The following is a 26,877-nucleotide window of genomic DNA, read 5'->3' as shown; positions in this document are numbered from 1 at the left end:
GCGAGGCGCCCCGCTTCAGAGGGTTCTGCTCTTGTATTCCCCCTTCCTCTTTGTCCTTATTCCACGTGGCGTCGGCACTCCCAAAGCACATGGGCCATATCGGCCCGTTCGTTCTCGCACCACGGGCAGCCGGGCGACGGGTGCAGCGCGGGCCACAGGCGGTGCAGGTGGTAGGGTTTGGTGAAAGTGCCCGTCTGCAACCGTCTCAGGTCGACCGCCTGGGACCTGTCTAGGCGCCCGTGGGGTTGTGGATATTTTCTTCCTTCTTTCATATAGTGACCAAGCACCTCCCGGTACGTTGCCGGAAACTCCCTGACGTCGCAGGCGGCGTCCTCGTGATTCCCAGCTCCGTCCGCCGCGATTTGTGTTGTATTGGTAACAACAGCGGCCGCGCCAGACGGAGTGGCAGCCGCCGTCGCCGTGACTCCTCCGCTGGGGTCCCGCACAACAACGGCAGCGGCTGCCCTCTGAGTGACCGCGTCGCGGTGGGTAAGCTGCCTCGCGACGAGGTGGGCGCGCTCGTTGTGGTTGGGTGGAGTGTCGTTGCGTCTTCGGCCGTTAGCATTGTTGGTGTCATTATTATCGTGGCTGTTGTTGTTGTTACTGCCAAGCTCCCCGACGTGCGCGGGAAACCACTTGAGGGACTTGTTTGTAATCGTGCCGGATCCGAAGTCCCCGGCCCGGGCGTTGAGCATGCGTGCCACATCCGCGGACACCCAACCTTTGGTGTAATTCCGAATGGCTGATTTGGAGTCGCTGATAATCAGGTTATCCTCCGCACCTCCGTGGAGTACCGCGAGGGCTATGGCCATCTCTTCCGCTGCTTCGGCCGACGGCAGCCTCGCTGATGCCGTGACTCGGATCGTTCCCTTTGTATCTACGACTGCCATGGAGAAGGCGGGCGCCGCCGCCGTCGGCCGGCCGTGTCGATGTTGCCGTTGTTGCTGCTGCCGTTTTTGTCGTAGTAGCAGTAGTGGTGGTGGTACTGGTAACGGCGGTTCGTCTCGCACATTCCCTTGTAGCGGCGGTGGTGGTCGACGTTCCTCGTCGCCATCAGAGTCACCGACTGGCCGCGGGTACCTGGCTGCATCGACGAAGAGGTCGCCTTCTTGTCTTCCATGCTTCTCGAGGAGCGCTACCGCCCTGCGTACACGTCTTTGCACATCATGCAGCGGGTGCATATTCTTCGGCAGGTTTTCCGTCTGTATGGCGTCCCTGACTTCCGGCAGCAGTGATTCTTTCAGTCCACGCGCCTCGTGATATCGAATCCCGAGCAAGTCTAGGATTCGTCTGCCCGTTACGGTGCTCGACAGCCTCTCCAGCTGCGCGATTCTCTGCGCCTCGGCGATCTCCTCGAGCGTGTTGTGTACGCCCAACTCGAGGAGCCTGTGGGTTGGCGTGTACTGGGGTACTCCCAGGGCGGTCTTGAACGCCCTGCGGATCGCCACGTTCAGCCTGTCGGTTTCGCTCCTGTTCCAGTCGGCATATGCGGCGACGTACGATATGTGGCTCAGCGCGTAAGCCTGTATCAGCCTCGTGACGTTGTGTTCTTTCATTCCTTTCCTCTTGTTCGCGACCCGCCGCACGAGGTGTGTGGCGGCGGCCACTTTCTTCTGCAGTCGGGCAACCAGCTCGCGGTTGGCACCGTTCTCTTCCAGCCACAGGCCGAGCACTCGCAACTTGGACACCGTCGGTATTCGGGTCCCCTCCCTCGTCGTGACGCGGACGCCCAAACGACGAGCGTCTAGCACGGCCTGCGGAAGGGGCCCTTTCTTGCGCGGCCTGTGGAGCAGGATCTCCGACTTGTCGGGTGAGCAGACGAGTCCCGTGTCTTCGAGGTGCCGCTCCACCTCCCGGACGGCCCGCTGCAGTCGGTCTTCCATTTCGCCGACGCTCGTGTTCTCCGTGGTCCACACCGTCACGTCATCTGCCTATATCGTATGATTGATGCCCTCTATCGCGTCAAGGCGCTCCGGCAGGCCGATCATGACGAGGTTGAAAAGCATGGGGGAGAGTACGGAGCCCTGCGGCGTTCCCGCACCGCCCATTCGGACCGTTCGTGGTGAAGCCCCGTCGATCTTGACTGTCGCCTCGCGCCCATTCAGGAAGCTGCTGACATATCGGTGGAACCTCGCCCCGAGATCAAGTCGGCTGATCTTATCCAGTATGGCCATGTGCTTCACAGTGTCGAAGGCGCTCTTGAGGTCTAGCCCGAGTAGGGCGCGCACGTGTGTGCTCGGAGCGTTCACGACCTGTTCCTTGATCTGCAGCATGGCGTCCTGCGTGGAAAGTCCCTTCCGGAAACCGATGATGTGGGTGCCGAAGGCGTCCTGCTTCTCGAGCAGCGTCGTCACCCGGTTAAGGCAGGCATGCTCCATCACTTTCCCGACGCAGGACGTGAGGGAGATCGGCCTCATGTTTCGGACCTCCAGCGGTTTGCCCGGCTTTGGTATCAGTATAACGTCCGCGGTCTTCCACTCTTGCGGAATTTGCCCTTCCTTCCAGCACGCGTTGATGTACTCGCAGAGCTTCTCGATGGCGTCGTCGTTCAGGTTCCTCAGGATTTTGTTGGTGACCCTGTCAGGGCCGGGCGCCGAGTTGGTCTTCAGTAGCTGGAGGACCGTTCTAATTTCCTGCACGGAGAAGTCCGCGTCCAGCTCCTCGTTGGGAGCCCCGCAGTACTCTGGGTGACTCTGCCCTTCCGGGCGTGCGAGGTGCGTCTGCACGATCTCTTCCGCGAAAGCCTCTGGGTCGTCCTTGTACTTGTGTCGCAGCTTGGCCATCTCTGTACGGGTCGCCGTTCTGGTGCTTGCCGGGTCGAGCAGGTGCCTGAGAATCTTCCAGGTGCGTCCAGCGCTCATGTTCCCGTTCATCGTGTCGCACAGCTCCTGCCATTCTTGCTCGCACAGGCGGGCGCAATGCGTCTCGATCTCCCGGTTGATTTCGGCGATCTTCTTGCGTATCTTCCTGTTGAGTTTTTGCCTACTCGCTCTCCGTTGCATGGATTTCTTGGCCGCAACAAGATGTGCCAGCCGGCTGTCCACTCTGGACGGTTGGGGAGCGCCGTCGCCCACGGCTCCGCGGGACCTGTCTGCCTCTTCTTTGGATGGTTCTTGTCGCCAGTCCGTCCATTCGACCTCATCGGTGGCTTTCTCTACGTCCGCGAGTAGTACTCTGCACCATTCGCTGATGTCTTCGATCGGGCCCTCCTTCTTGTCTTGCTCTCTATTTTTCCAGAATCTGTCGCAGTCTACGATTCTCGCCTTTCGGCAGACGCCCTCTTCGCTTTCAGCTCTAAAATATTCACCGCACGTTATGACTCTCTAAAATCCGAAATTTCAACGCAGCTCTATACGTGTTTTTATTTCGCGACACATTGGCTGGCGCAGGCAACCTGTCTCGTGCGGCAAGTTACAATCGGAGAGCGAAGTGTGGCACGACACCCTCACTAAACAATCGGGAGATCGCGAAACCCAGCGCGTGGGTGAGGCGTGGGCGCAATTCATAGCAGCAGCCGCAAACAGATCTCCCCTTGTCCAGCGCTTTGTTTTCATTCATGATATCGGTGCCGTCATCGGTGAAGAAACGTCGCACCCGACCCTGGCTATAACTCGTAGCCATCGTCGCCGCAGAGCCCGCCTTGCCCGGCACTACGATTTTCTTCTCGCGCTTTGGCCATGCCCTCCTCCTCCGATTTCTGCTACATGGTTCCGCTGCACCCTTCTCCTCCACTTTCCTCCTCGTGCTGCCTTCGCTATCACCGTCTTTCGTTCCCCTCTGCACTCCGTGTTCGGTCTTGCACACTTCGCTGTGCTCGTTGGCTCGTTTGCGAGGGACTCCTACGCCGACGTTCACCGCAGAAACGGGCGCCCAAGCGCTGAGCTCTAAAGCATGCCATGCAAGGAGCATGATCCGTCGTAATTACCGTGTGAAAATTACTGTCATCCCCAGAAAAAAAAACGAAGAACGAAGAACTACCGCACCATAAGAACCATATAAAACACGGCAACGCGGAATGAACGACCAGTGGGCATTGACGTATTGTCAGTAAGTATACGCATGCCACTTTCTTTTTACAACAGTTGGAACAAACAAAGATAACACAAATATACGTAAAAAGGAAAAAATAAAGAAACAAAGATTGTGGAGGAAAGCCGCTCAGAAATGAAAATGGCTGATAGCTGAATAAACGTAGAAGTGTTATTAAAGGTGACACCAAACAAAAAGCGACTCAACAAAAGTCTTGGAGCAGCGGAAGTGGATTACCAAGTACACTTCTTAGAAACTGCTAAGCATATTCATACGAAATCATCCAAAATATCTAATTCCTTCGGTTACAAAGGCACTGATGGCATGCTTATGCATCCGTAAGATCTCCTGAAAATGAAACATTATCCGATCACCTCCGTTCATAATTATACAGCTACTTTGGACAAGGAAGCTAGACACTCTAATTTCTGCGCGCAGCCACAGTCCCTACTGCGAAAATCCAGGTGTCCTCCAAATTCATCCTGTATTCTTAGAATGTACTTTCGTGCTCTTTCATTGAAACGACATGCCTGTTCGCTATACACGCTTGCAGAAGGCAGGATAATTCAGTACACTACTATCAAATCATGTGCTCTGGCGTTTCAGATAAGCAGCGGATCATTCTTTGTCTATCATTGCACATAATTTTCCAACCTACATGGTGTGGAAAGGACTAGTTGTTTACGGTACCGATTGGCTGCTTCATTAGGATTATGTGACAAAAACGGGAAGTATGACATTACATGAGGATTGCCCGCCAGGGGGCCGTGGAGCACCGACGTCTCTCACATGGGCTCCCGCTTTTCGTGCTTCTCACCCCGGAACAAGGCCAGTGACGAACCAAAGTTTTGCACCGGTGCGACCGGCAAGACGAAAGAAACCGGCGGACACTAGCCGCTTTCGGGTGAGTGCCCCGTATCACAAGATATCAAGCGTTATTCCCAAAGACCGCCCCCACGCCCGGTTAAGCCTAACGCCAGAACCAGCTCCGCGCGCCGCGCGCCGCGTGAGCACGAGCACACGAGCGCTCGCCCACGCCGCGGCGAAGAGCCCCTACGATGAGCCGAGCTGCTGCAAGCAAAATGTCAAGCCAGAAAGAAGATGAAGCAAATGCTATGCAAACAGACCGGACGGAAGAAAACACCGGGGAAGGTACCTGGAACTATGACGCAGAAAGCGGCCGAACAATCGAAGCCGAAAGCGCCTGGATCACAAGAAACAAGAAAGCCAAGAAGGACACCTTGAATTCAAAGACGCCGGCAAAAAAACCAACCGATGAGCAAACGCCAAATGCAGCACCTTAACACCAACAACGCAGACCCAGGATGCCGCCCCTGCCGCTTGACGACTTTAAGATCGTCTACCGCCCGCAAGCAGGTCTCGACCTCGCCAAATGGAATACCGTCGCAGTCGTGCACGCCATCGGTAGAGCGAGTGGACTATCACAGCAGGACTTCAATGACAAAGTACGCGTGCAAGTACAGAGAATCGAAAATTTAATCATCGCAAGCACGGCCGACAAGGAAGACGCAAAGCTGCTGGTCAGCATCAACAGAATACAGCTCGGAGGCACTTACCACAACGTCAAAGGCAACATACGAACTCCTGACGACGTCTCCCGAGGCGTCATCAATGGCCTCATACCAGGAACAAGCACCGCAGAACTTATGGCAGGAATCCGAGCACCGGCGCGTTACACCGTTCTTCATGCCCGAATGATGGGTCAGTCGACCGCGGCAGTCGTATTCTTCGAGGGACCGCACGTTCCCTACTACATCATCTACCAGAGCGTAGACTTCCGCTGCAGACCATATCGCAAGTCAGTGCAGTACTGCCGCACCTGTGGCAACATGGGACACCGCCAAGACGTCTGTCCGAAACCGATCCCAGATTTTTGCTACAAATGCGGCAAGACTGGACTACCAAAAGACCATGACTGCACACCGACCTGCAAGCTCTGCGGAGAAGCGCACGAAACCGCAAGTACAGAGTGCAAGAAGAGACTGAAGCCAAGTCCTCCACCCTACAATATACGCCAACAGCGCCTTAACAGACTACAAGAAAGAGACAACCACTGGAACTCCAGCAGTGAAGAGTTCCCGGAGCTGGGCACTTCGGCCACCAGCTCGAGCAGTGTCAGCGCGAGCAGCTCCCCTAGACGCAGCAGCTCCAAGCCAATACTGCGAAGTGCTTCGCGCTCACGTTCCCGCTCTCGCTCCCGCTCAGTCAAGCGCGCGAGCTACGCCGACGCGGTAAGCGGCTCGAGCGTCTCGGGTGGTACGAGCAGCTTGGATGCATCGGCCGAAGCCGCAGTCATACGGGTCCTAGAAAACAAAAAGCAGAACCAGCAGAGCAAACTGGAGAATCAGCACAGCCAATTGCAAAGCCAGCAAAACCTCATAGACAAGCTACTCCGCAGTCAACAGAAACAGCAAGAGCTCACCGATAAACTGCTTCAAAAATGCAAAGAGCAACAAGAACTCACAGACAAGCTGCATCAAAAATGCCAGGAGCTCGAAAACATAAACAGAGCGTCGGGAACGACGTTGACTAAGGCCGACGTTGAAGCCATAGTAGATGCAAGGTGCCTGATATTTCAAGAAGCCTTTATGAAGAACATTCACGCCACACTGGAAAAAGTTGTACAATCAGCAGTCGAAAAAACAGCCGCTACCTTCGAAAACAAGATCGCCACGTTAAACGCCAAAATAGATGGGATCGCACCACAGCTCACCAATTTTATCGCGCACGTAAAGAACAACTACATCACCAAGGCACAGCTCGACAATTCGCGCCCCACGAGTCGGAAGAAGGCACGGGCGAACAGCCACAGCGATTCTTGCTCGGTCTCGCCCACTCGCGATCGCCGACGCGAATTCGAATCCATCGACGATGGCGATTCCTAACCACAAGGCAAAGAAACAGCATTCTACTATACGCATATGGCAATGGAACTGTCGATCATACCGCCCTCGACACGCCAATCTACAAGAATTCGTCAAGCTGAATCAACCCGACGTCATAGCACTACAAGAAACGAATACGCAGAATGTCCGACTGCAAGGATACGACACATATGCACAAACCCGACGAACTGCCATACTGGTGAAGAAAACTCTGACAGCCGAAAAACATGACATAGAGAACACCCAGATCGAACACACCTTAATCGAGGCTTTACCGGAACGAAAGACGCAGAAAAGCCTATTCGTGGCCAGCGTGTACAGCCCGCCTCGCGACCAGCTACCCGATTTCGATCACTTTGTACGAGAAATCAGGAAATCCACGAATGGACACCAACTCGCCATAGTGGGTGACTTTAACGCCTCGCACACGGCATGGGGCTATCCTACCACCACAAAGAAGGGTGCTAGAGTGCACGATGCCGCACAGCAACACAGACTCACCCTCTGGAATGATCCCTTCCAGACCACGAGAATTGGAAACAGCGTCTCCAGGGACACAAACCCCGATCTTACCTTTACTGCGGACGTCCCCTGGGCAGAGTGGAGTCGACTCCTGGAAACCTTAGGCAGCGATCACCATATCCTCCAATTAGATGTAGCACACACCCGTAAACAGACCAAGACCGGAATTGCACGGCTAACCGATTGGAAATCCTTCAGGGACAAGCTAGATTCCGGAGCAAGCATAAGTGACATTGACGAGTGGCTCAAAAATGTATTAGACGCAGCAGAACGTCACACCAAGATCATACGACTCGATGCCGATACACCCGCGGTCGACGCGCACCTCCTACATCTCTGGGAGGCAAGTGGCCTCCTGAAGAGATGGAAGCGGCAAAAGCTTAACAGAAAGCTAAAAACACGCATCGCTCTCCTTACCAAGCAGGCTCAAGACTATGCGGAAAACCTCGTCAGGCAGAACTGGCACGCTTTCTGTGACAAGCTACAGGGGACTTTGAGCACGAAGAGGACCTGGCACCTCCTACGCGCACTCCTCGCCACTGAACCCACCAAAACGAAACAGAAGCAACATCTTCACAGTCTTATCCACAACCACGCCGGATCAGAAGAACACCTCCTGCAAGAACTACAAAAGAAACTATGCGGAGATGCACCCTCTACCGCGTCAACTCGCTGCAAAGAATACTCTGGAAAACCGAACCCAGAACTCGACCGACCTTTCACGGAGGCCGAAATCCACGTAGCCCTATCCAAGCTGACTAGAAATACCAGCCCAGGTAAAGACAGGATCGTTAACAAACACCTACGCAACCTACCGCAGCAGGCCACCGAGGCTCTCCTCTGTTACTACAATGAGTGCTGGGAGAAAGGAGAACTGCCTGCTGTGTGGAAACACTCGGACATCACCATGATCCCCAAGGCCAACAAACCTCTCAGCTTGGAGAACCTACGCCCGATCTCCCTCACCTCGTGCGCGGGAAAGCTTTTCGAACATATGGTGCACGACCGCATTACCCAGTACCTAGAAGACAACGACCACCTACCAGACACCATGTTCGCTTTCAGGCAGCACCTCTCAACGCAGGATGTACTCTTACAACTAAAAGAAGGCCTTCTAGATCACCTAAACAATCGAAGCAAATACTCCATAGTGGCAATAGACGTCAAGGGAGCCTTTGATAACGTTAGCCACGACGCGATCCTCAACCATCACGAAAGCACCGGCTGCGGCACTAGGACCTACGCATACGTCAGAAACTTTCTGATGGACCGCACGGCAACAGTCGGAATCTGCAACATCCGCAGTGAAAGCTTCCTACTTCCAAACAGAGGCACCCCGCAAGGGTCGGTCATTTCACCGCTACTCTTTAACGTAGCTATGATCAAGCTACCCCCACTACTCGAGACCATACCAGATCTGCGTCACGCGATGTATGCTGATGACATCACGCTCTGGACCAGAGCTACGAACGTTGGAAGGCAAGAAAGTAGCTTACAAGAAGCCGTCGACACCATCGAAAGCTATCTCCGAAACTGCGGCCTCCGCTGCGCCCCGGAGAAGTCTGAACACCTCGTCCTGAAAGCAAGAACGAGAGGCCGACCACCCAACTACGAAGAGCCCGACCCCAGCATCACACTCAACGGGACAACAATCCCGAAAGTCGACAGCGTGCGAATACTTGGACTCCACATCCACAAAGACGGATCGGGAGCTGCCAGTCTACCGAGACTAGAACGCACCCTTTCGCAACTAACGCACCTCATCAAACGGATCCCAAGCCAAAGAAGCGGGCTCAAGGAGCAAGACACTCTAAGAATAGTACAAGCGCTCCTCGCCAGCCGCATCACATACGGCACGCCGTACCTGGCTTTAAAGAATGCTGAAATAGAAAAACTGAACATCATGATAAGGAAGGCAATCAAAGCCGCCCTGGGACTCCCCGCCATGGCCTCTACATCACGTCTCCTTAAGATGGGCGTCCACAACACGTGGCAAGAGCTCGCCGAAGCGCACAAGAACAGCCAGCTGGAACGACTCAAGCTCACGCCCACAGGGAGATCAGTACTCCGAAACCTAAACTACAGTGAGACGTATGTCGCAGACATGGACAAGAAAGAGCGAATACCACCGGACGTTCGAGAGTGCATTTCCATCGCACGTGTCCCGCGTAACATGCATCCCATATATCACAAGAGTAGAAGACAGGCTAGAGCCAACGCCATCAAAAGAAGTTTCAAGCATGACCCGAATGCCCGCTACACCGATGCGGCCAAGTATCCGCATCGAAACGCGTACGCTCTGAGCGTCGTCGACTCCCAAGGCTCCGAGCTTGCATCGGCAACCATCAAGGCACGCAACCCGGAAACGGCTGAAGAAGCGGCAATCGCTCTCGCCACCACCACATGCACAGACGCAGCAATTATATTCACCGACTCTCAGGCCGCCTGCAGAAACTTCTTGAGGGGCCGCATCTCGGCCGATGCACTCAAGATACTAAAAAGACGAAGCACTCCGCTCCCGTACACCTGCGTAACGTGGGTACCCGGACACGAGGGACTAGAGGGGAACGAAGCGGCCCACGCCGCTGCCCGCGAGCACGTCAGCCGGGCTCCCCACTCCCCACGCGCTCTCGGACCCGTGACAGAAGAGGCGGAGGCCGTACCCACCAACTATTCGGCCATATTGCAGCATTACAGGCTCGAGCGTCGAGTGTACCCTCCACCGCACCCTAAACTCGACAGAGAAGAAAGCCTAATCCTTAGACGCCTGCAAAGTAACACATACACGCACGGAACGATGATGCATCGCCTCTACCCGACACTCCACGGCTACCTCTGCCCACTGTGCAACGTACCCGACACTCAGGCACACTTGCTCCTGGAATGCCCGTGGCAGGAAGGCAGCGAAATGCAACCAGAAACGCAGGCAAACGACCTGTTCGAAACGTGGGAGGCCAAGCTAACCCTCGGGGACCTGGAAGACCAACGACAACTCGTCGCCAGGGCTAAGAGGGCAGTCGAAGCCAGAGGGTTCCTGGACTAAGGAGCCCTCCCACCTTAGGGTGATACCCGGCCTCGCTCGGGACACTGTTTCGTCTAATAAACGTTTCTCTCTCTCTCTGACATTACATGATGCATACATATTAAGGATCCCCTTGCTAGCGTCGGGCAAATATACTCAGTTGCTTCGGAACACATTCAATAGTGCTACAGAAATAATGGCTGAGTCTATGCATGTTTCATTCAAGCACTGACCTTACGTCCGAACTTTTCCCAGTGCTACGATAGAAATTTTCAAGCGCCGAGGGACCATATCCATCCCAAATAACCTGTATATTAGCCAAATGGGTACCACTGCACGACAGCAACGCTCGGGCCGTTCTGAAGCAGCACATCGAACATATATGATCATACTTGTAAGAAATAGCTGGAAATCACACAGGCTTCACCAACATTTCAGCGACTAATGTCAGATAGACATATAGTTATATTATGTCTGTTTTGGCTTCATCGATGTGCAGATTGAAGTCGACGTTCAGCTAATTCACACCTTCCTTTTTTCTCTCGTGGTCTTGCGTCTTGCCCTGCCTATGTTTATCCTATTGCAGGCTCCATGCATAGCTATAAACATAAAAAATTCGCATGACACGTAAGTTTTGCCTTCAGGAATGAATCACGATAGTATTCAACGATCCCTGTCTGCTTCTCACGCTTACGGGGAACGGCAGCTTATACGCAACAGTAATGTTTACCATAAAATACTAGTCGCAAATCTCCGCAAAAAGGCGTGGTTTGTGGCAGAAACGTGGCCTGTTGCATGCGCCAATCTTCTGTGATTGCTTCGCATTTTTGATAGTTCAGTCTAAGATTTAACATAAAATTCATTCGCTGTCGGTGTTCTTTCTTTCATGGCATTTTTTGTGGGTTGCCATTTTCAAACTCCCACGGAATATCTTTGTAAACAACGTAAGACAAAGTGTGAGCAACTTTAACGATAGAATGACAACTTTAGGGCCCTATACAGGACTTTAGTGCCGTCTTTCAGGATTATTCTCTCGGGCGCGAACACTGGTGCCGACGCCTACGCCTACACTGATGGTCTGCGACACGTGGTCCTTAACGGTATCGTCTTACAACTGAAATCATCACCATGGTAGCACGTACCTTTGAGTGAACAAATGGAAACAAAACAGCCAGCAGACACAATCCTACAAATGGTGCTGTGATGCCATTGTAAACCATCAAGAAAGCCTGCAAGGAAAATGAAATTACCAGACCGAATTTGACAACTGAGATGTTGAAAACAGTGAACATCGAGGTTGCTTCTCAATTGCTACCTTTCGCATTTAACAAGCTTGTACGCGAGGTAAACATCTCCAGGCCACTTCATACGTCAAATTTCAGTGCCTAAATAACCTTTTTCTTGTATATCGACCATGGATACGCATTATATATATGGTATCGCCGCTATCGTAAGCCAAGTTGTTGAAATAAATTAGAAAAAGTAAAAACGAAATTGTATACAATACAACCTTGACGTCTACGGTGTTCGGTCTTCAGAGCTGTGACAACCAAACAGCGTACGTTTTATAATCGTGCTTTGCACAACATTTTAAAATATTCTTTGCTTTGAATGATTTGGATATCGTAAGCCAGAACAAACATTGTATAAATACAATAGCTTGCCCATGAAACATAATGCCCTTTTCGCCTTGTCCACACAGAAGCGTAGATGCACAAAATAATATGTTGCTGGCCTTAAGCGAAGTTCTACAGCTGTCAACCCCGGCCACACATTCACGCTGGTACAGGACATCAGCACATCTAGTTAGTTAGGAAATTAGCCCCTGGATGACCTGTCAAACATGCAAAATGGCGCACTCCTACCGCCACACGCGACCATCGGGTCGGATCCGTCGCTAGCAGAGGCCATTTGTATTTCCCTTTTTACTCTTCCTTTCTTATTGCTCAAAGAACAGACATCTAATAAAATTAGGCGTGAAACTGCTGCATATACCGAGTGCACGTTTCGCGAGCTGCTGTCCACATATATGGGCGGGTTTGGCAGATGTGACTACGTAGCTAGGGAACGCGGATTTGAAGTTCATTTGTTGTATTTTTGAAAAGCATATCGTTGCCGCTTTTATTGCTCCTAGTATTCGCCTAGGACTGGTGGAGCCATGTGTGTCATGCGAGGGCGCCAACCTGAAAAATGTGAACAAGTCGCCATTCCTGAAGTGCATGAGCAAAAACAACGTGATACCGATTATTCCTGGTGCCGATAAGCTTTCCCATAGCTTTGGTGAAATTCGACATGCAACTTCGTTTACTTAGCGAGTGAAATACCCTTAAAAGCTTCTGCACAAAGGTATAAGTCGTTCAGGACACAGGCTTCATTTTGCTAACCGCAAAAGCTTTTACACTGACGATTACAGCTACAAAAGTGAATTTGTTGATCCCATTTCTCCCGACTCAAGTAAAAGCCCCGCTCAGCCGAGCTGCAAAATCCAGCCCAACTACAATATGAAGGAGGGAACAGTTTGATTTATTGAGGGAAGACATTTTAGAGGACCACAACGGCAGATATATTGATAACATAATTGCTGTCCACTGGCGTATGAGCTTGAAATGGTGAGCGCATGTGTGCTCGCATGAGCAGTTGAACATGCTTATGCATAGTTCACAGAGCAGAAGTGCCTACAGTTGTCTCAACTTGCTCTTCGCTTTCAGCAGCCTGGCCACATATACCTACAATCACAGCTCTAATAGTCACAATCATCAAGCTGGTATGTGCCGTGGGGCACCACTGAATTTACATATGAGTTGTCGTAACAGGCATTGCAGCTTTTTCCCTAAGCACCCTAAACCCCGTTGCCTAGAGTAGCAACCACTGCCTGCCGCAGAGCCTGGCCTGAAGGGACCTTCTGCTCCATCATCGCATCAAGTATCCCGCAATAGTGTGCCATGGAAAGCGCCTGCTGGCGAGAGTATTCGCGAATTAGGCTGCTCCAAAGACGTGAACTGCAGATTGCCTCTTCTAGGAACCCGTTGCTGTTATTATCGGTAAGCTGCTGTGCTTGCTTACGGCGCTTATCATGTGGTAATAATGTTTTCAAGGCATTGGTTAATTGCTATGGCGGTTTGACTTGCGCTGCTCTATTTTTAGCACAGTCTGCGTGCGTGTATTCCTGCCTTAAGCACCAGTTACTTTGTTGCACAAAACGAGTATACTTTCTTCCACAGAAACACCACAATAACACTCCTTTGCAGTTCTTACCTGAATTCTTGCATTAGCCAGCAACGAAGTTATCACTGCCTCTATATGCTTGAGGGCATTCTTCAGGAGAATAAACTAAGCCTCAAGCTAGAATTAAAACGTACTGTTTAGCAAAGTGAAGTGGGTTCGCTGTTTAAAGTAAACTAGGGGGTCTGTTACTTTTCAACGCCACTGTATATTCATCGTGCATTCTGAAGGGTTGTCTCTCCAAGAGATTAAGCAGTTTCGCATTCGGTGTGTGGGTGCCTCCTGCAGGCAATACATGGATTACCAACTCCTTTAAATTGAAGGCGCTCTCTCTTCGAGATTACCAGACGTAATCTAGTTATAGCTTAGACAGGGTTGTGTACCCTTTAGTCTTTTTTGTTTCGGAACATGATCAGCATCTACTTCCTCCTTGCTGCAGCATAGCTACATTCAGATGGTTTGTGCTGAGCTTCACCTCAATTCGCAGCGATGCGGCGTCGTCTTGGGACCAGAGCCAGATAAAATCTATCCCAGCCTTAGGTTCAGTTCGCCCCAAAGGAATCGGATGAGCCACGTCCGATTCTGCCACGTGCACGTCCGAGCCACGTCCAAGTGAGGAAAGGTAAAGCGACGACGTGTAGGAATTGTGATCTAGTTCTTTATATTCTTGTCTAGCATACGGCCTCTTCGTGCGATTCATGCAGCGCACGCCAGAATGCCATGGTATCTTGGTTTGGAGGTACTGCCACATCCACATAAAGTTTTGACATCGTGCCCTGTGAGTATTTCTGTTTTCACCAGTGAGGCCATTCATGGGATGCCAGCATTTGAGCATTGACAATGAGATCAAGTACGCTGCCTGTTCACGTCTGCAAAAGCGAAGAGAAACCTTTTCTACGGGGAAGGCATGAACGCGCAGCGGAAAAGCTTGGGCACGTATGTTTCTTTCAAGACGGATAGCCTCAAGAAAGCAGACCACTTCCACGCGTCTAATGAATCACGTTTCGTAGTCTTGAGAAATAAAAGTCCTTGCTTGACTTGAGAACCCTTCAGAAATTCGTTGCTTGAAGCATGACTTAGGTTATTCTAACGGGCTTTCTCTCACCATCTTTAGCTTTATTTTTGGTTTATACAAGTAAGGCAACACACGGCATGGATTTCATCGTAGCGTTGTGTTTCAAGCATTGCTGAACCAGATGCCTTTTAGAAATTTATTGAGACAGGTGTTTGTCGACGTAAGTTGGCGCTTTGCAAGAGGGGCTCTACGAAACCGATAGACTTTCTTAAAAAGAAAACTTTGTAATTGGAGAAAAATGTGCGAGGAGTGCCTGATTAGCGATAACTTTTTCTTCCGCTGCAAAGTTTTTATCCTGGGAAGCCCATTGAGTTTCCTTTGTAGTTTTGTGCTAAAGTCAGGTAGATTACAATTTTTTCCTTTTCATGTAATTTATTCTTCACACGTGTAAACGAAACCGCTTAGTTAAATGCATGAAATCCGGCAGAACTCAGCTTCAAATGCGTATTGTGAAAAGTTTTGTTGAAGAACTAGCCATTGTAAATTGCAAGCAAGGAAATAAGGGTGTTTCACTTTTGGCAGGGATGTGAACACTCTATATAAGCATCAAAGAATGTGTCTGTTTGAAGGAATAAGTCGACAAGCGTAACAGTAGGGTCGTAAGTGCAGATGTAATGACGGATGTCATAATCCGAAAAAGAAAAACTCCAGCGGTCTGTTGGAAATGCATTTGAAGTTTGCAGTACTTACCCTCGTCACAGAGCCCATACGTGCGCAGAGCATGCTGTAGAGGGTCATTAGAATGCCCAAACCTAAAGCTGAAATAAAGCAAGCCGTTTTGTTAGTTAGCCGTTGTGAGGTGGTCATTTGTTCCTCAATTTGACAGAACAACTTGCATTTAACTATGAACTAGCTACCTTATTGAAATGAGTATGGCTACAGTGTGCACACTGCCTGAAAATTTTGCAAGCTCTCTCACAATGAAAAGATACTCACTTAAGATAAATTATACATCTGTCGTGCAGTGGTATTATGTCTATATTATTAATGGAAATTTATTATTCTTTCAGCTTTGTAGCTACTAAGTTCGAAATTTCTTTACAGTTGATCAGCTGGGACAGGTATTACGTAAAGATTCTTCCCTTGATTAGTTTTAATTATTTCACATTATCGGTTCTGCTGAGTCACCAGTCTCAGAGATGGCGAAGCTGCGGCTACTTGTGAACCAATGTGAAATGGCATAACGAACAGAAAGCCAAAAGAAGCGTTACGTATTACGGACCTGGGAAAAAAGGTACCACGTAGCCTTAAAATTCTAGTATTCTCACACTTCAACTGCGTGCACATAAAGTTCGCTAGGGAAGTATTTTTTAAGTACAGAAGTTAGTCTTGCCAATGTCATGCCTCCTTGCAATAGTTTTCGCCCGGGAAACCTATGTCCCTTCGTTCGAATCATTGGCGGGGAAGTCTGAGAGAGAGCGTGAAAGCGCTTTGATTGGAATGCGGTGAGTTCTTTCAGAGCGCATTTAGCCATCTACAGTCGGCTCCGCACGGGTAAAGATACCGGGAACAGAAATGTCAAGGCTCTTAAATCGGGAACGTGTCTGTAGACGGCGCTGCGGCAATGGCCACGCCATTGGGAGTATTTCTACAGAATTCCGGCCTCCTAGCCGTGTGGTTAAGCGCAAAATCAAAGGAACCATACATTTTATCAAGCAGAATGTGTGCTACCATCTCTCTGATAAAGTTATGAATGGTGGTGACATACTTCTTTTCTAGATGGCGCCACTTAGATTTAGTTTACTGCTAACTGGGGAAGCGAGTCTACAGCCTTACGTGTCTCTTGCCACGAAGAAAAGTGCGATTAAAAAAAGAATTTTTATTATTAAAAATATTTCCTGCCATGCCTCGGGAAAAAATTGTGACGGTGGCTGAGATGTTCTTTTTTTTAGAGTGCGTCACTTGGATATTATAGACAGGAATATATTGAGTACGCGGTGTGGAGTGGGTCTTCAGACGGATGATTTTCTCGGCATGGGGACTTTTGATGCTTTTGCAAATTGCTCCAAAGTTTCAAGCATTCCGAGAAGTAACAAAAAGCTTTGACAGACAGCATGATTGCGGTGTTATTGGAACAGAGTGACGACTTTGACGATGACTACGTGTTGGATCTCGACAATGACTCTGACAGCGAATATAACGACAGAAGACGAGAACGACATGGAAGAGCTAGACACCACTGGGAATGCAAAAGAATGGCATGGAAGTGGATCCGCAAGAACTCGGTCTTCTTTTTTTGCAAGGAAGTCCTGGGTTGAAATGGAATGTTGCTTCAATATTTTCATAAGGAAACGAGCTCCTCAAGCTAAAAAGAGTGTAACACAATGTTAAATAATCAATAATATTCGCTTATCACAGCCTTTCCTTGTTTATTTGGTTTAAAATAAAATGTAGCTGCCCATGGAGTAGTAGTTCTCAAGTAAAGATTAGGGGATATTAAAAACGCCAAGTGTCACCTCTCGGGTTGTAGCAAAGCTTAAACTCCATCGTGTAGTGGAAAACGGAAAAATGAAGCTGCTCGCTTGACATGATAGTTACACGCATAGCTGCTACATTCACCCAAGTTCCACGTTGTCATCCCACTACTACTAACTTTTGTATGCGAAGAAAGGGGTTTTTGGCAACGCCGATAACAAGTTACGTTTGTTTTCTTATACAATTGATGATAAATTGGTGAATATAATCGAGTGCGCTTACTGAACAATGGGGACGCTGACGACGTAGTCCGCTTAATTTCCCCCGTTTCTATTTGTGTGCTGCGACGTGTTCACCTCACCGCTTTGTTTTTTCACATTGCTTTTGCTTAAATTAGTGCTAAAAGGCAAATCTTGCTTGTGTATGAATAATTGCTTCGTAACGCGACTGCCCGGTTAACATATATCAGTGTAACAACGTTTGTAATATTTTCGAGAAGGCACTGCTGTTGTATATACAATGCATTAAGGGGTTTTGTAGCTCAAGAAATACCTTCGCGAGAGAATAGAAAAGTCCCCCACAATTTGTTACAGCACTAAATTCACTCTATTTTGCAAGCAAAAAAAAAAACTTTGAAGAGCTTGTGAGAAGACAGCGCGATGATGACAAAAGTTTAATTTGGATTCCCATCCGCAAAGAAATAAAGAGAAAAACTGAAAACGCGTGCTCACAATTAGCAATGGCGTGCAGATAGAACATTTGCTACTGGCGTTCATTGACTGGAAGGCTTACAGAGCAAACGAAATTCCAACAAAGGCAGGCACCGCTATGAGAGAGAACTCGCAGTTTCACCTGAAGATCGAAGCTAGCTGCCCACAACTCTTTGGGCAGCTAGCTGTACGAACTAAGGATAGTAGTTTTATCGGTTGTATTAACTTGTAAACATAGGCATAGTGACTAAATTAACAAGCACGATGATGCACGCGCACGAGCAAACACGAACACATCCCACTCGATCACCGCTGAAACTCGCTTTCAAAACACTGGAGTGAGGAAGCGTGGCAGCAGCAACAAGCGAATTGACCTTCGTTCAGGTCCTCGCATCAACGCGAACAAAACCGCAAAAAGCGAGTGCGTGGCCGCCCAGTCGGCCCAGCGGAGAATGCGCTCCCGCCTCCATATCCGTCCCACGGATCGCTGCGTGCGACGCAAGACGGCGCGCTTTTTCTCCGCTTCCCTCACTCGCGTCCGCGAGATTAAGCCGCGAGCGCCAGCTCACCCTCGCACACTTTTACTCGCGCATTCAGCAAACGTTTCGTCGCGACGAGATTACCGACCTTAGAATTTATACTAAACCTCACGGCGACGGCCACTGCGACGCCGACGGCAGAAATCACATAATTGCTATAGCAATAAATATAAATTGAGTAGGCAGGACGCCGGTGCACATCGCCCTATAGATCTTTACAACATTTCACCAACGGCACAGCGAACGAGAAAGCCTGCACACTCTATAATCAAGCTACACCACGCAGCGTGCCGTAGGATCGCATCAGCGTTCGTCTTTGTTATTTCCATTTGACATTTACCTTCCTTGTACCTTTCTTCGCGTACTGCTTTGGTATGTAGACGCTGTGCTAGAGAGTGTACCTAACCACTAATTTGCAGGGCGACTGGTGCTATTGCGCCGTGCTTGAAGTCGGAGTGCCTGTAAACAGATTGGTTCACAATAATTAGGAACGCCTGCATGCAGAAGAAAACTGGTGCGTGGAACGTGAGCGACAGAGAACACACGCAACGCCGTATCGTGCGAAACTTCGATACTTGTGGCAATGAGTGGCACAAATATGCCCACGGAGCGAGTCAACTACGACCGTCAACTCGCAGGTGACGTCTGTCGTTTGTTTTTACGGGACTTGCTTGTGTGACCTCACTAGCAGAATTTCCGTTCACGCGCTCTAGGCGCAAATCGAACTCGAGCGAAGCAGCCACAGTGCTCATTCGTTCCGTGTATGAAGCTTTATCTGCTACGACGAAGAGCACTGGTACCGCACATATTTGATTTGCGGCAAAGCTTTTTCAAATCAGACCGGTTTTCTTGTGAACGCCACGAATCTGTGGAATTTTAATGCAAGGCAAAGTTATTTTAAAGGCTTCAGTCGAAAATTAATGAGCGTATAAGCAATTGTACATAAGGTACTTAACTCGGATTCGAAGCGCACATCACCGCAAAAATAGGCTCGGCCAACGTTGCAGTTTCAACGCAGTACGCCTCTTTATACTTACGTACGTACGGTTTAAAAAGGGCGATAAAACGAGTAGCCATGGCTTTGTTTATAGGTGGGGCATAGTGACGTTGACTAGTGATTAAACGCTGGGGGATGAAGGCGAATTTTGCATTTTTGGAGTCCCAAAAGTCCGCACGCCCATTATATATGGTGGGCTCGGCCAGTGTTGCCAGACCACTATGCCTTTCGAGCATTCCCCATTCCAGAATTAACAAGCTAAGAGGAGGAAAGTGGAACAAGGGCAAAATGTCAAGGAATATTACTATTGAGATAGTAGTATCTGCATTTGAGATGAAGGGGAAGGTGCACACCTAAATATGCCGCAGCTTGTCGATAAAGCCAATGTCTGAAGGAACGACAGAGAAAAATTTAAAGCGTAACGTTACTATGAAGGAGAACGCATAGGTCCTACGATGCCTTCTAGATTACAAAGTAGCCCATTGTTATATTTTGTTACCTCCTAGCTCATGTGGTTCTTAGTAAGCAGCGCCTATCCTAAAACTCTATACATCCCTGTAAGCTGGTCATTCGAACAGAGATGATCTCGGGTTTTCTAAAGCACAACACTTATTACAATAAGGACTGATTGCCAGTCAAAGATGCAGTGTTGAGGCAAAGTTGATTGACTCAAGGTGACGAGGAAGCTAATGATGAAATAATGAAGGGAAGAAACTGTTACACTTACCGTTGCCACGTGTAATCCACAGCACGTGGTTCTCAGCATTTTTGTATCGATGTGCAATGACATCCACGTATAAAATAGCAGCTTGGGAATTCACTGTCGAGGACACTGTACTTCAAAGAAGAGAGAAAGAAAAGTAACGAAGGCGCATTATAATTAGGCATAGTGAGTGTTGTATCGTTTTATACAGAATTTACACTTATTCGCCTATCTCTGCTCAGCGAAATTTGAGAGGCGTAACTCGTGTGGAATCGTGTGGTTCAGTAATGTCTGAACGTAAGAACACAAACACTCATAAGTCAAGCTCGCTGAATCATTTGGAATTATGAAATACCGATGGATTTCGTAAAAACGCAAGTGACGAAAGGGAAGCTATGGAAATAGGTAAATACATTTTTTGTAAAAGATTATTGGAGGCACATTTGTCTCGATACGTTTTTTATTGTTCTCAACAGAATATGCAATAGTACCATTTTTTTTTTTCGGAGGAAGTGCCTCACCACCCGAGTCACGTTGAAAATTGTTTACACTGTTAGGTGTAAACACCTAACACCTGTTAGGTGTAAACACCTAACACCTGTTAGGTGTAAACAAACACCTGTTAGGTGTAAACAATTGTTAGGTGGTGGTTGTTTGCGTGGTTGGCGATGCACTAAAGCATTAGGTTACGTATGCTTCAAAAAACTGCACCACCGACGTCGAACAACCGGTATTCTAAACACGCCTGCAATATCTCTAACATTTCTGCGCAAAAAAATAGACATTAATATAAATGAATACTGGAATGTCATCCCCCCTGCCACAAACGAATCAGCAGTGAGGAGTAATATTGGAAATAACAAAATAAAATTTATTGCATGCACTTGGCTAAAACGGCAGTATCAAATTGATTTGGTATAACTTGCTACATGTTATCGTGTAAATCTTTCGGAATGGGTAGATCTGCCTTTCTTCACAGGCAGTGTTTTGAATATCCAGAATGATGCGTCTCACTGAGATAGCTCGTAGCGATGCAACGTGTTGCTACAATTATTTCAGTTATACGGAACACCTTGATTGGTATAGCGTTTAGTTAAATATTACTAGAATGCTTAATTTTGTTCTGAATGATATTGCTATAGATTCTTACAATATTACTGTGTCAAATTAGAGTACTGTAGTATCGAATGATAGTGCCTGTGGATTACTGTACTTTCTTTAATACGAATCTGCGTTCAGAAAAAAAATTGTTTCGTTGGCTTGAACAATAAAATCAATATTATTATGCCTCAATATAGATAACAAAGGTGTTCTTGCAAGAAACCAGCAATGAAAGTTCGCACTATGCTGTTACTTGCAGAAAAAAAATGTAGTATATATAACTAAATTTTCCTGCATCTAAAGGCAGAATGACCGGAAGTTTTTGGCTAACACAAAATTTACATGAAATTCTAGACAAGACAGCTCTGTTTCAGTACCTTGTTGCAGCGCTCACGATACCAGCGAGAAATAATCCAGAAAGTCCAGGAACGTGCATCAGGTATGTGTGGATATAATAGGGCACAATCTGCAAATTGACCAAAAATTGAATAAAAAATACCTTAACCGATACCACCAGAATTGTGAGAGCAGTTTTGTTATTATAGCGCTAATTTCCGCAGTAAAGTTCAAAACTATTTTTCTGCTATTCAAGGACGCTAATGCAAAATCTTAGGTAAAACAAAATATTAAGGCTGGGCTTTTGAAATGACAAATCGGTCATTCGTAGCGAGAACCGAGCTTTTCCATGCGATAAAATGACGTAACTGACAAATCGTAGTGGTGCCATCTGTGGTTGGCTAAGGTGCGTCTGATTTGTTGTCAGCACTGATTGATTCTATGAGAGCAGCAGTAAGGGAGGTCACGTGCTGATTATATAAATTCGTTCGTTTTTGCGCGGGTGGTCCATATTGAGAAGCTGCAGTGGGGCCTTCGGCAGATATTTTTTACGGAACAAAGTGATAAATTGGCACACGGAAGACGACGATATACTTCGAGGCAACAAATCTATGTAGGTGTACCTAATATTTTCCACCAGTGTTCCTTACGGTGTGCGACAGCCTCCGACATCGTTGGGTGGCAAACGTTTGTAATGGCAAGGACACATCATTTATTTATGTGAATGACTGTAAATGTACTGAAGTGGTGTACACGGACAGAAAACGGGATGCCTCTAGAGTCAATGTTCTTATAGGGGAGCGAAGGTGGGGAGTCATGCAATTTTGTCCAAACAATAGCCTATTCTACATTCACTCCTAGATTCATTGGTAGGGATGAGCACGTTTTTACCCAGGCATTGAAACTCTTCACGCGCAGTCATGTACTTTCAGAGAGAGTGCCAAGAAAGTGCTTGCATATTTTAATGCGCCACGTAGCCTGTTCTGCACGCTATTGGGAGGAGCGGCTTAACCGTCATTGTGAGAGGTTTCCTTTTTTAAATTTCAGGAAATCGAGGTTCGCATGACGAAGAACATCTTTGCCATGCGTACAAGTTTAGAGGAGCTATGGACCATTTTATTCTGTTATCCTACCATTTTATTTCAGTGTTTTCATTTCTTTCGTAGCAATGCCTACAGGATAGGCGGTAGGCAAGTATACGTGGGTTAAACACTCTGAGCTTCGACAAAGAGCACTTGCTCTTTTACATTTCTAGAGGAAATATGCGCTGAAATTTTGAGTACTAGTATCAGAGCCCTGGCGCACAGCATAGTGGGTAGAGAAAACAATATTTAATTGTACTTGCTTCGCGTTCGCATCAATAAAGTTACAGGTCATTTTGTGGCACACCTTTTCAGCGTCTGACGAGTGGAAACCGCGATGCTACGGCGTAAGAGTGCATGGCTTTCGCAGGACCTGCTTTACAATGGACATTGGATCGCCGGATGCAGCGGCCGTTATCAAAGGATGGTACCATTCTATCTCAATGTTGATAAGGCACAGATGTATCATCGCCTCGTTCAACCTTTCTATAATTTGCGTGGCGTCCGAATTGGATGGAGCCGGTACATTTTAGGACACTTAAATTGCTGTAGCGCCCACTGGCAACCGCTGGTTACCTTTACGTAGTTTTCTTGATAACTGCATTATGCAGTGCCTTTAATTTCGGGTAGTAGCTGCAAGTACGAGCAAGATTAGGCGGGGCCATTCTTCTCAACGCTCTTGCTATTACTAGCTGAATTTCCAGTGTTCAAGTATCAAATAGCTGCAGTTATACGCGGCATATCTCTATGACTTTTTATGCGGGGCTCAGTAAACAATGCTTGAAAAACATCATTAGTTGCTTTTCTACATTGACTCGGTCTGATATCGGGGCAATTCTTGTGATGTGCACCATATGCGTCCCTTGGTTGCCCTACTATACTAATTAGCCAGCCGAAATGAATTGCTTACTTGATCTATGCTGGAAATTTCTCCCAGCAATGTTGGGTCACAGCCCCGAAACCAAACTGTTAAAGCTACTCCCAAGAAGAGACCTGTGAAATATATCAGCACGAGAAGCAGGGCGCTTGTCTTGGCGGTCCTGGAACAGGATGATGCAAAAAAATCATTATACATACAATTACCTTACGCATACATTGTTCCGATGAAATAGAGTTGATTGTATGGTTTTGAAGAAATACATGTGTTATCCAAACAAATAGAAGTCTGAAGAAAGTGGGAGACTGGACGTGATGATGAGATGTTGAGGAAAAATGTCACTGAATCCAAGATTTCGACAAGCGCCTTGTCGAAACATCGGCTCAAGTGACATTCCTTGCTCGACCATTCTGGATCACTGCACGTGTTACGAAGTCTATCATACATCTGTCACTTTTATTTCCTTTCACCAGAATTAAATTTGTAGCGATAGGATGATGGGCGTCTGGGAACCTTTTGCAATTAATAGCATAGCTTAGTCATTGGATATCACAAATTCTCAGTTTTGATTAAAGGCAAACTCCAGACGCATTTCCGTCATGGGCGCCACCGTAAAAAGATCGCGGTCATTCGCCGTATGCTGGAAGGATGAAGGAATGCATGCAAGCTGAGAAGAATGATGCCTTTGTCTTTGTGCGGCGTGGGGAGGGTGTGCCCCGGCTTTTCGCACGCACATGAGGGTGTATGGAGGAGGGAGGGCTGAGATGTGCGCATTTTATAAGGGAGGATGAGGAGGAGAAGTGAAACAGAAACGCACACCTCTCTCCTTCTACTGCGACCGAGGCTGCACGCGCGATGTCTCAGAGATAATCTGCGGTATGTTTGGAGGCTAGCCGAGGAGAGATATTTGATGTCTCCGTCTGGGGTGCCCACCTGACGTTCAATCAAGCGGTAGCACGAAGGGCAACTTGCTCGCCGCCGCCACTACTCTTTACTACTCGAGCTTTCTGGCACCGAGTGTCTGCTGTCATCGAGATAGATGTGTTCATGTTTACCTGTGTGTGCGTGACCACGTGTTATTTAGTTCATTCAGAATGCGAATGTTTAGAACAGTTTATACAGTTGTTAAGACTACTTGCGGCGTTTAGCATTCTAATAATTTGTTTCCCAATCAACGTGTCCCCACTCGGGCAATACTACATTTTTATTCAAAGGGGCCCTGGACCATCTCTCGCGCTTGATGAAATAACATAGTCCGCGGGTAGCATACGCTGCTGTGAACATCTCAGCCAAGGTTTCGGCCGCACGCGCAGCGTCCAGCTCGCAAGGCGATCGCAAAATCACTTCTCTTTCAAACGCTCTGTTTTAAACAGAAGGCCCTGTCCCCATTCTTTCTTCTACACGCACTATTTCATCATCGGACTCAATATTTTATAACCTTAGACGGTTGCTATTGGCCGATAGCAGACAACAAGTTGCGGTCGGCTAGATGGCGTAGATACAATGGCCGCCGCGGGGTGCCACCACTAGTCCACTGGCTAAGCACACTGTGACTCATGAAGGACAACAGGCTTATGTTTAGTTCTTCCTAGGCACCAAAAGTGGACGTCATGGCATCTTCATTAACATCCAAAATGAAGTTTGAACTGCGCGCCACGGTGACATTTAAAAGGAGCAGCGCTGTGGGAACGCTCGACTGCGCCGTAGGCTTCGCAGTGCAAGGCATTGAAGAAGGAACGCGGGCACAGCGGAGGGCGTGTTTTATTGCCAATTTTTCCACTTCTGGTGAACGCATAGAAGTGCCTATTGCGGCAAAGTATTTCTGAAATAACTTCCTTTCACTTCAAATGCCTTACTCCCCTTCAACGAAAAATGGTTCAGGGCAACTCTAGGCATTAAAATACATTACCACAAACTTGTGGTGCTACTGGCTACAGCTGGATTTAATGTGCCGGAGATTTGCGAAGGACCAGCACGGAAGGGGAAGCCCCACCTCAAGTCGGCCCTAAAGCCCCTTGATAATTTCAATGTAGAGACACTCTCCTCCTCACGGCGCTTTCCTCCTCGATTCTCCTCACCCACCGGCTGCGCACGGCGCGCTTTTCCTCCTGGGCTCCCGCGGACGGGCCGCAGGATTCTATGGAGACGTGTTATTATGGGCCAGTTGCGCGCCCCAGTGGGGTTGAAAATTTTGAGAAATGCTAATAACAGCATCGATAATGCTGGAGGCAATGTTTACAATGAGGTTGGTTTTTTCTTAAAGCCGTATGAACGGGGTATACCAATGTAAAGGGAGCTTTGAGGCGAGTTCTATACTCCAGACAATTTTTATGCCACTTGATCAGATGCTTTACTTCGTGCGTCTGATCTAGTATTGCTTGTGACACATCCCTTTGTGTGTGGCTTATTAAGCGAAAGCCTTAGACCTCCGTTTCAAGGTCCCGTTGTGATCTACAGAAAATATCACGTGACCGAAGGAAGGCGGGAAGCAAACCAAAGCATGTGAAGCCGCGTATCAGAGATGATTAATGATTAGCAAGAAATTAGTGATTGGATTGAGATGAATTCGGGTCTGTTAAAGAGTATTAAGGTGGATTAAAGTCGATGAAGGTGAATTAGGGTGAATGAAGGTAGATTAAGGTGCATATAGGAGGACTAGGTTGGATTAAGGTCGATGAAGGTGAATTAGGGTGGTGAAGGTGCATTGAGGTGCATTAAGGACGATTATGGTGGATTAGGGTGAACTAAAGTGCATGAAGAAGGATAATGGTGGATTAAAAAGGATTAAGGTGCATTAAGGAGGATTATGGTGGGCAACAGTGAATTATAGTGAATAAAGGAAGATTGGGGTGGATTAAGGGGTATTAGGGTGGACTAAGGTAGATGAATGTAGATTCGGGTGGATTAAGGTGAATTAAGGATGATTATAGTGAATTAGGGTGGATTAAAGTGAATCAGGAAGCATCAGGGTTGTTTAAGGAGGACTAAAGTGCCTTAAGGAGGGTTAGAGCAGATTAAGGTCGATGAAGGTTGATTATGGTGCATTAAGGAGGACTTTCGTGGATAATGGTGGATTAAAGTGAATGAAGGAGGATTAGGATCGATTAATGTGGATTCGGTGGATTAATGTGCATTATGATGATTATGGTAGACTAATCGGTCTTAATACTCAATGAACCCTAATTCACCTTAGTCCACTCTTACCCACCTTAATGCTCCTTCTTCCACCTTGATCCAGCTTAATACTCCCAATCAACCTTATTATAACCAAATCAACCTACATCGCCCCTAATGCACCTTAGCCTACCCTATACGGTCTTAATCCTCCATTATCAACCATA

The 26,877-nt window shown here is 48.1% G+C and overlaps 1 protein-coding gene across 1 annotated transcript in view; it reads right to left on the bottom strand.

Moving 5' to 3' along the window:
• LOC135899745 (sodium-dependent multivitamin transporter-like) overlaps positions 1–26,877 on the bottom strand; it is a 70,304-nt gene that overhangs the window by 6,817 nt on the left and 36,610 nt on the right. The window contains exons 7-11 of the mRNA XM_070539645.1: positions 23,570–23,699; positions 21,619–21,707; positions 20,165–20,274; positions 15,467–15,534; positions 11,622–11,708 (exon numbers count right to left, since the gene is read on the bottom strand). Of these exons, the coding sequence (XP_070395746.1) occupies positions 11,622–11,708; positions 15,467–15,534; positions 20,165–20,274; positions 21,619–21,707; positions 23,570–23,699 (484 nt within the window). The remainder of the gene's footprint in view (positions 1–11,621; positions 11,709–15,466; positions 15,535–20,164; positions 20,275–21,618; positions 21,708–23,569; positions 23,700–26,877) is intronic.

Source organism: Dermacentor albipictus, chromosome 5 (assembly GCF_038994185.2).
Source record: "Dermacentor albipictus isolate Rhodes 1998 colony chromosome 5, USDA_Dalb.pri_finalv2, whole genome shotgun sequence".
NCBI lineage: Eukaryota > Metazoa > Arthropoda > Arachnida > Ixodida > Ixodidae > Dermacentor > Dermacentor albipictus.
The sequence above is the reverse complement of the archived record's forward strand: the minus strand, read 5'-3'. Positions and strand labels throughout refer to the sequence as shown.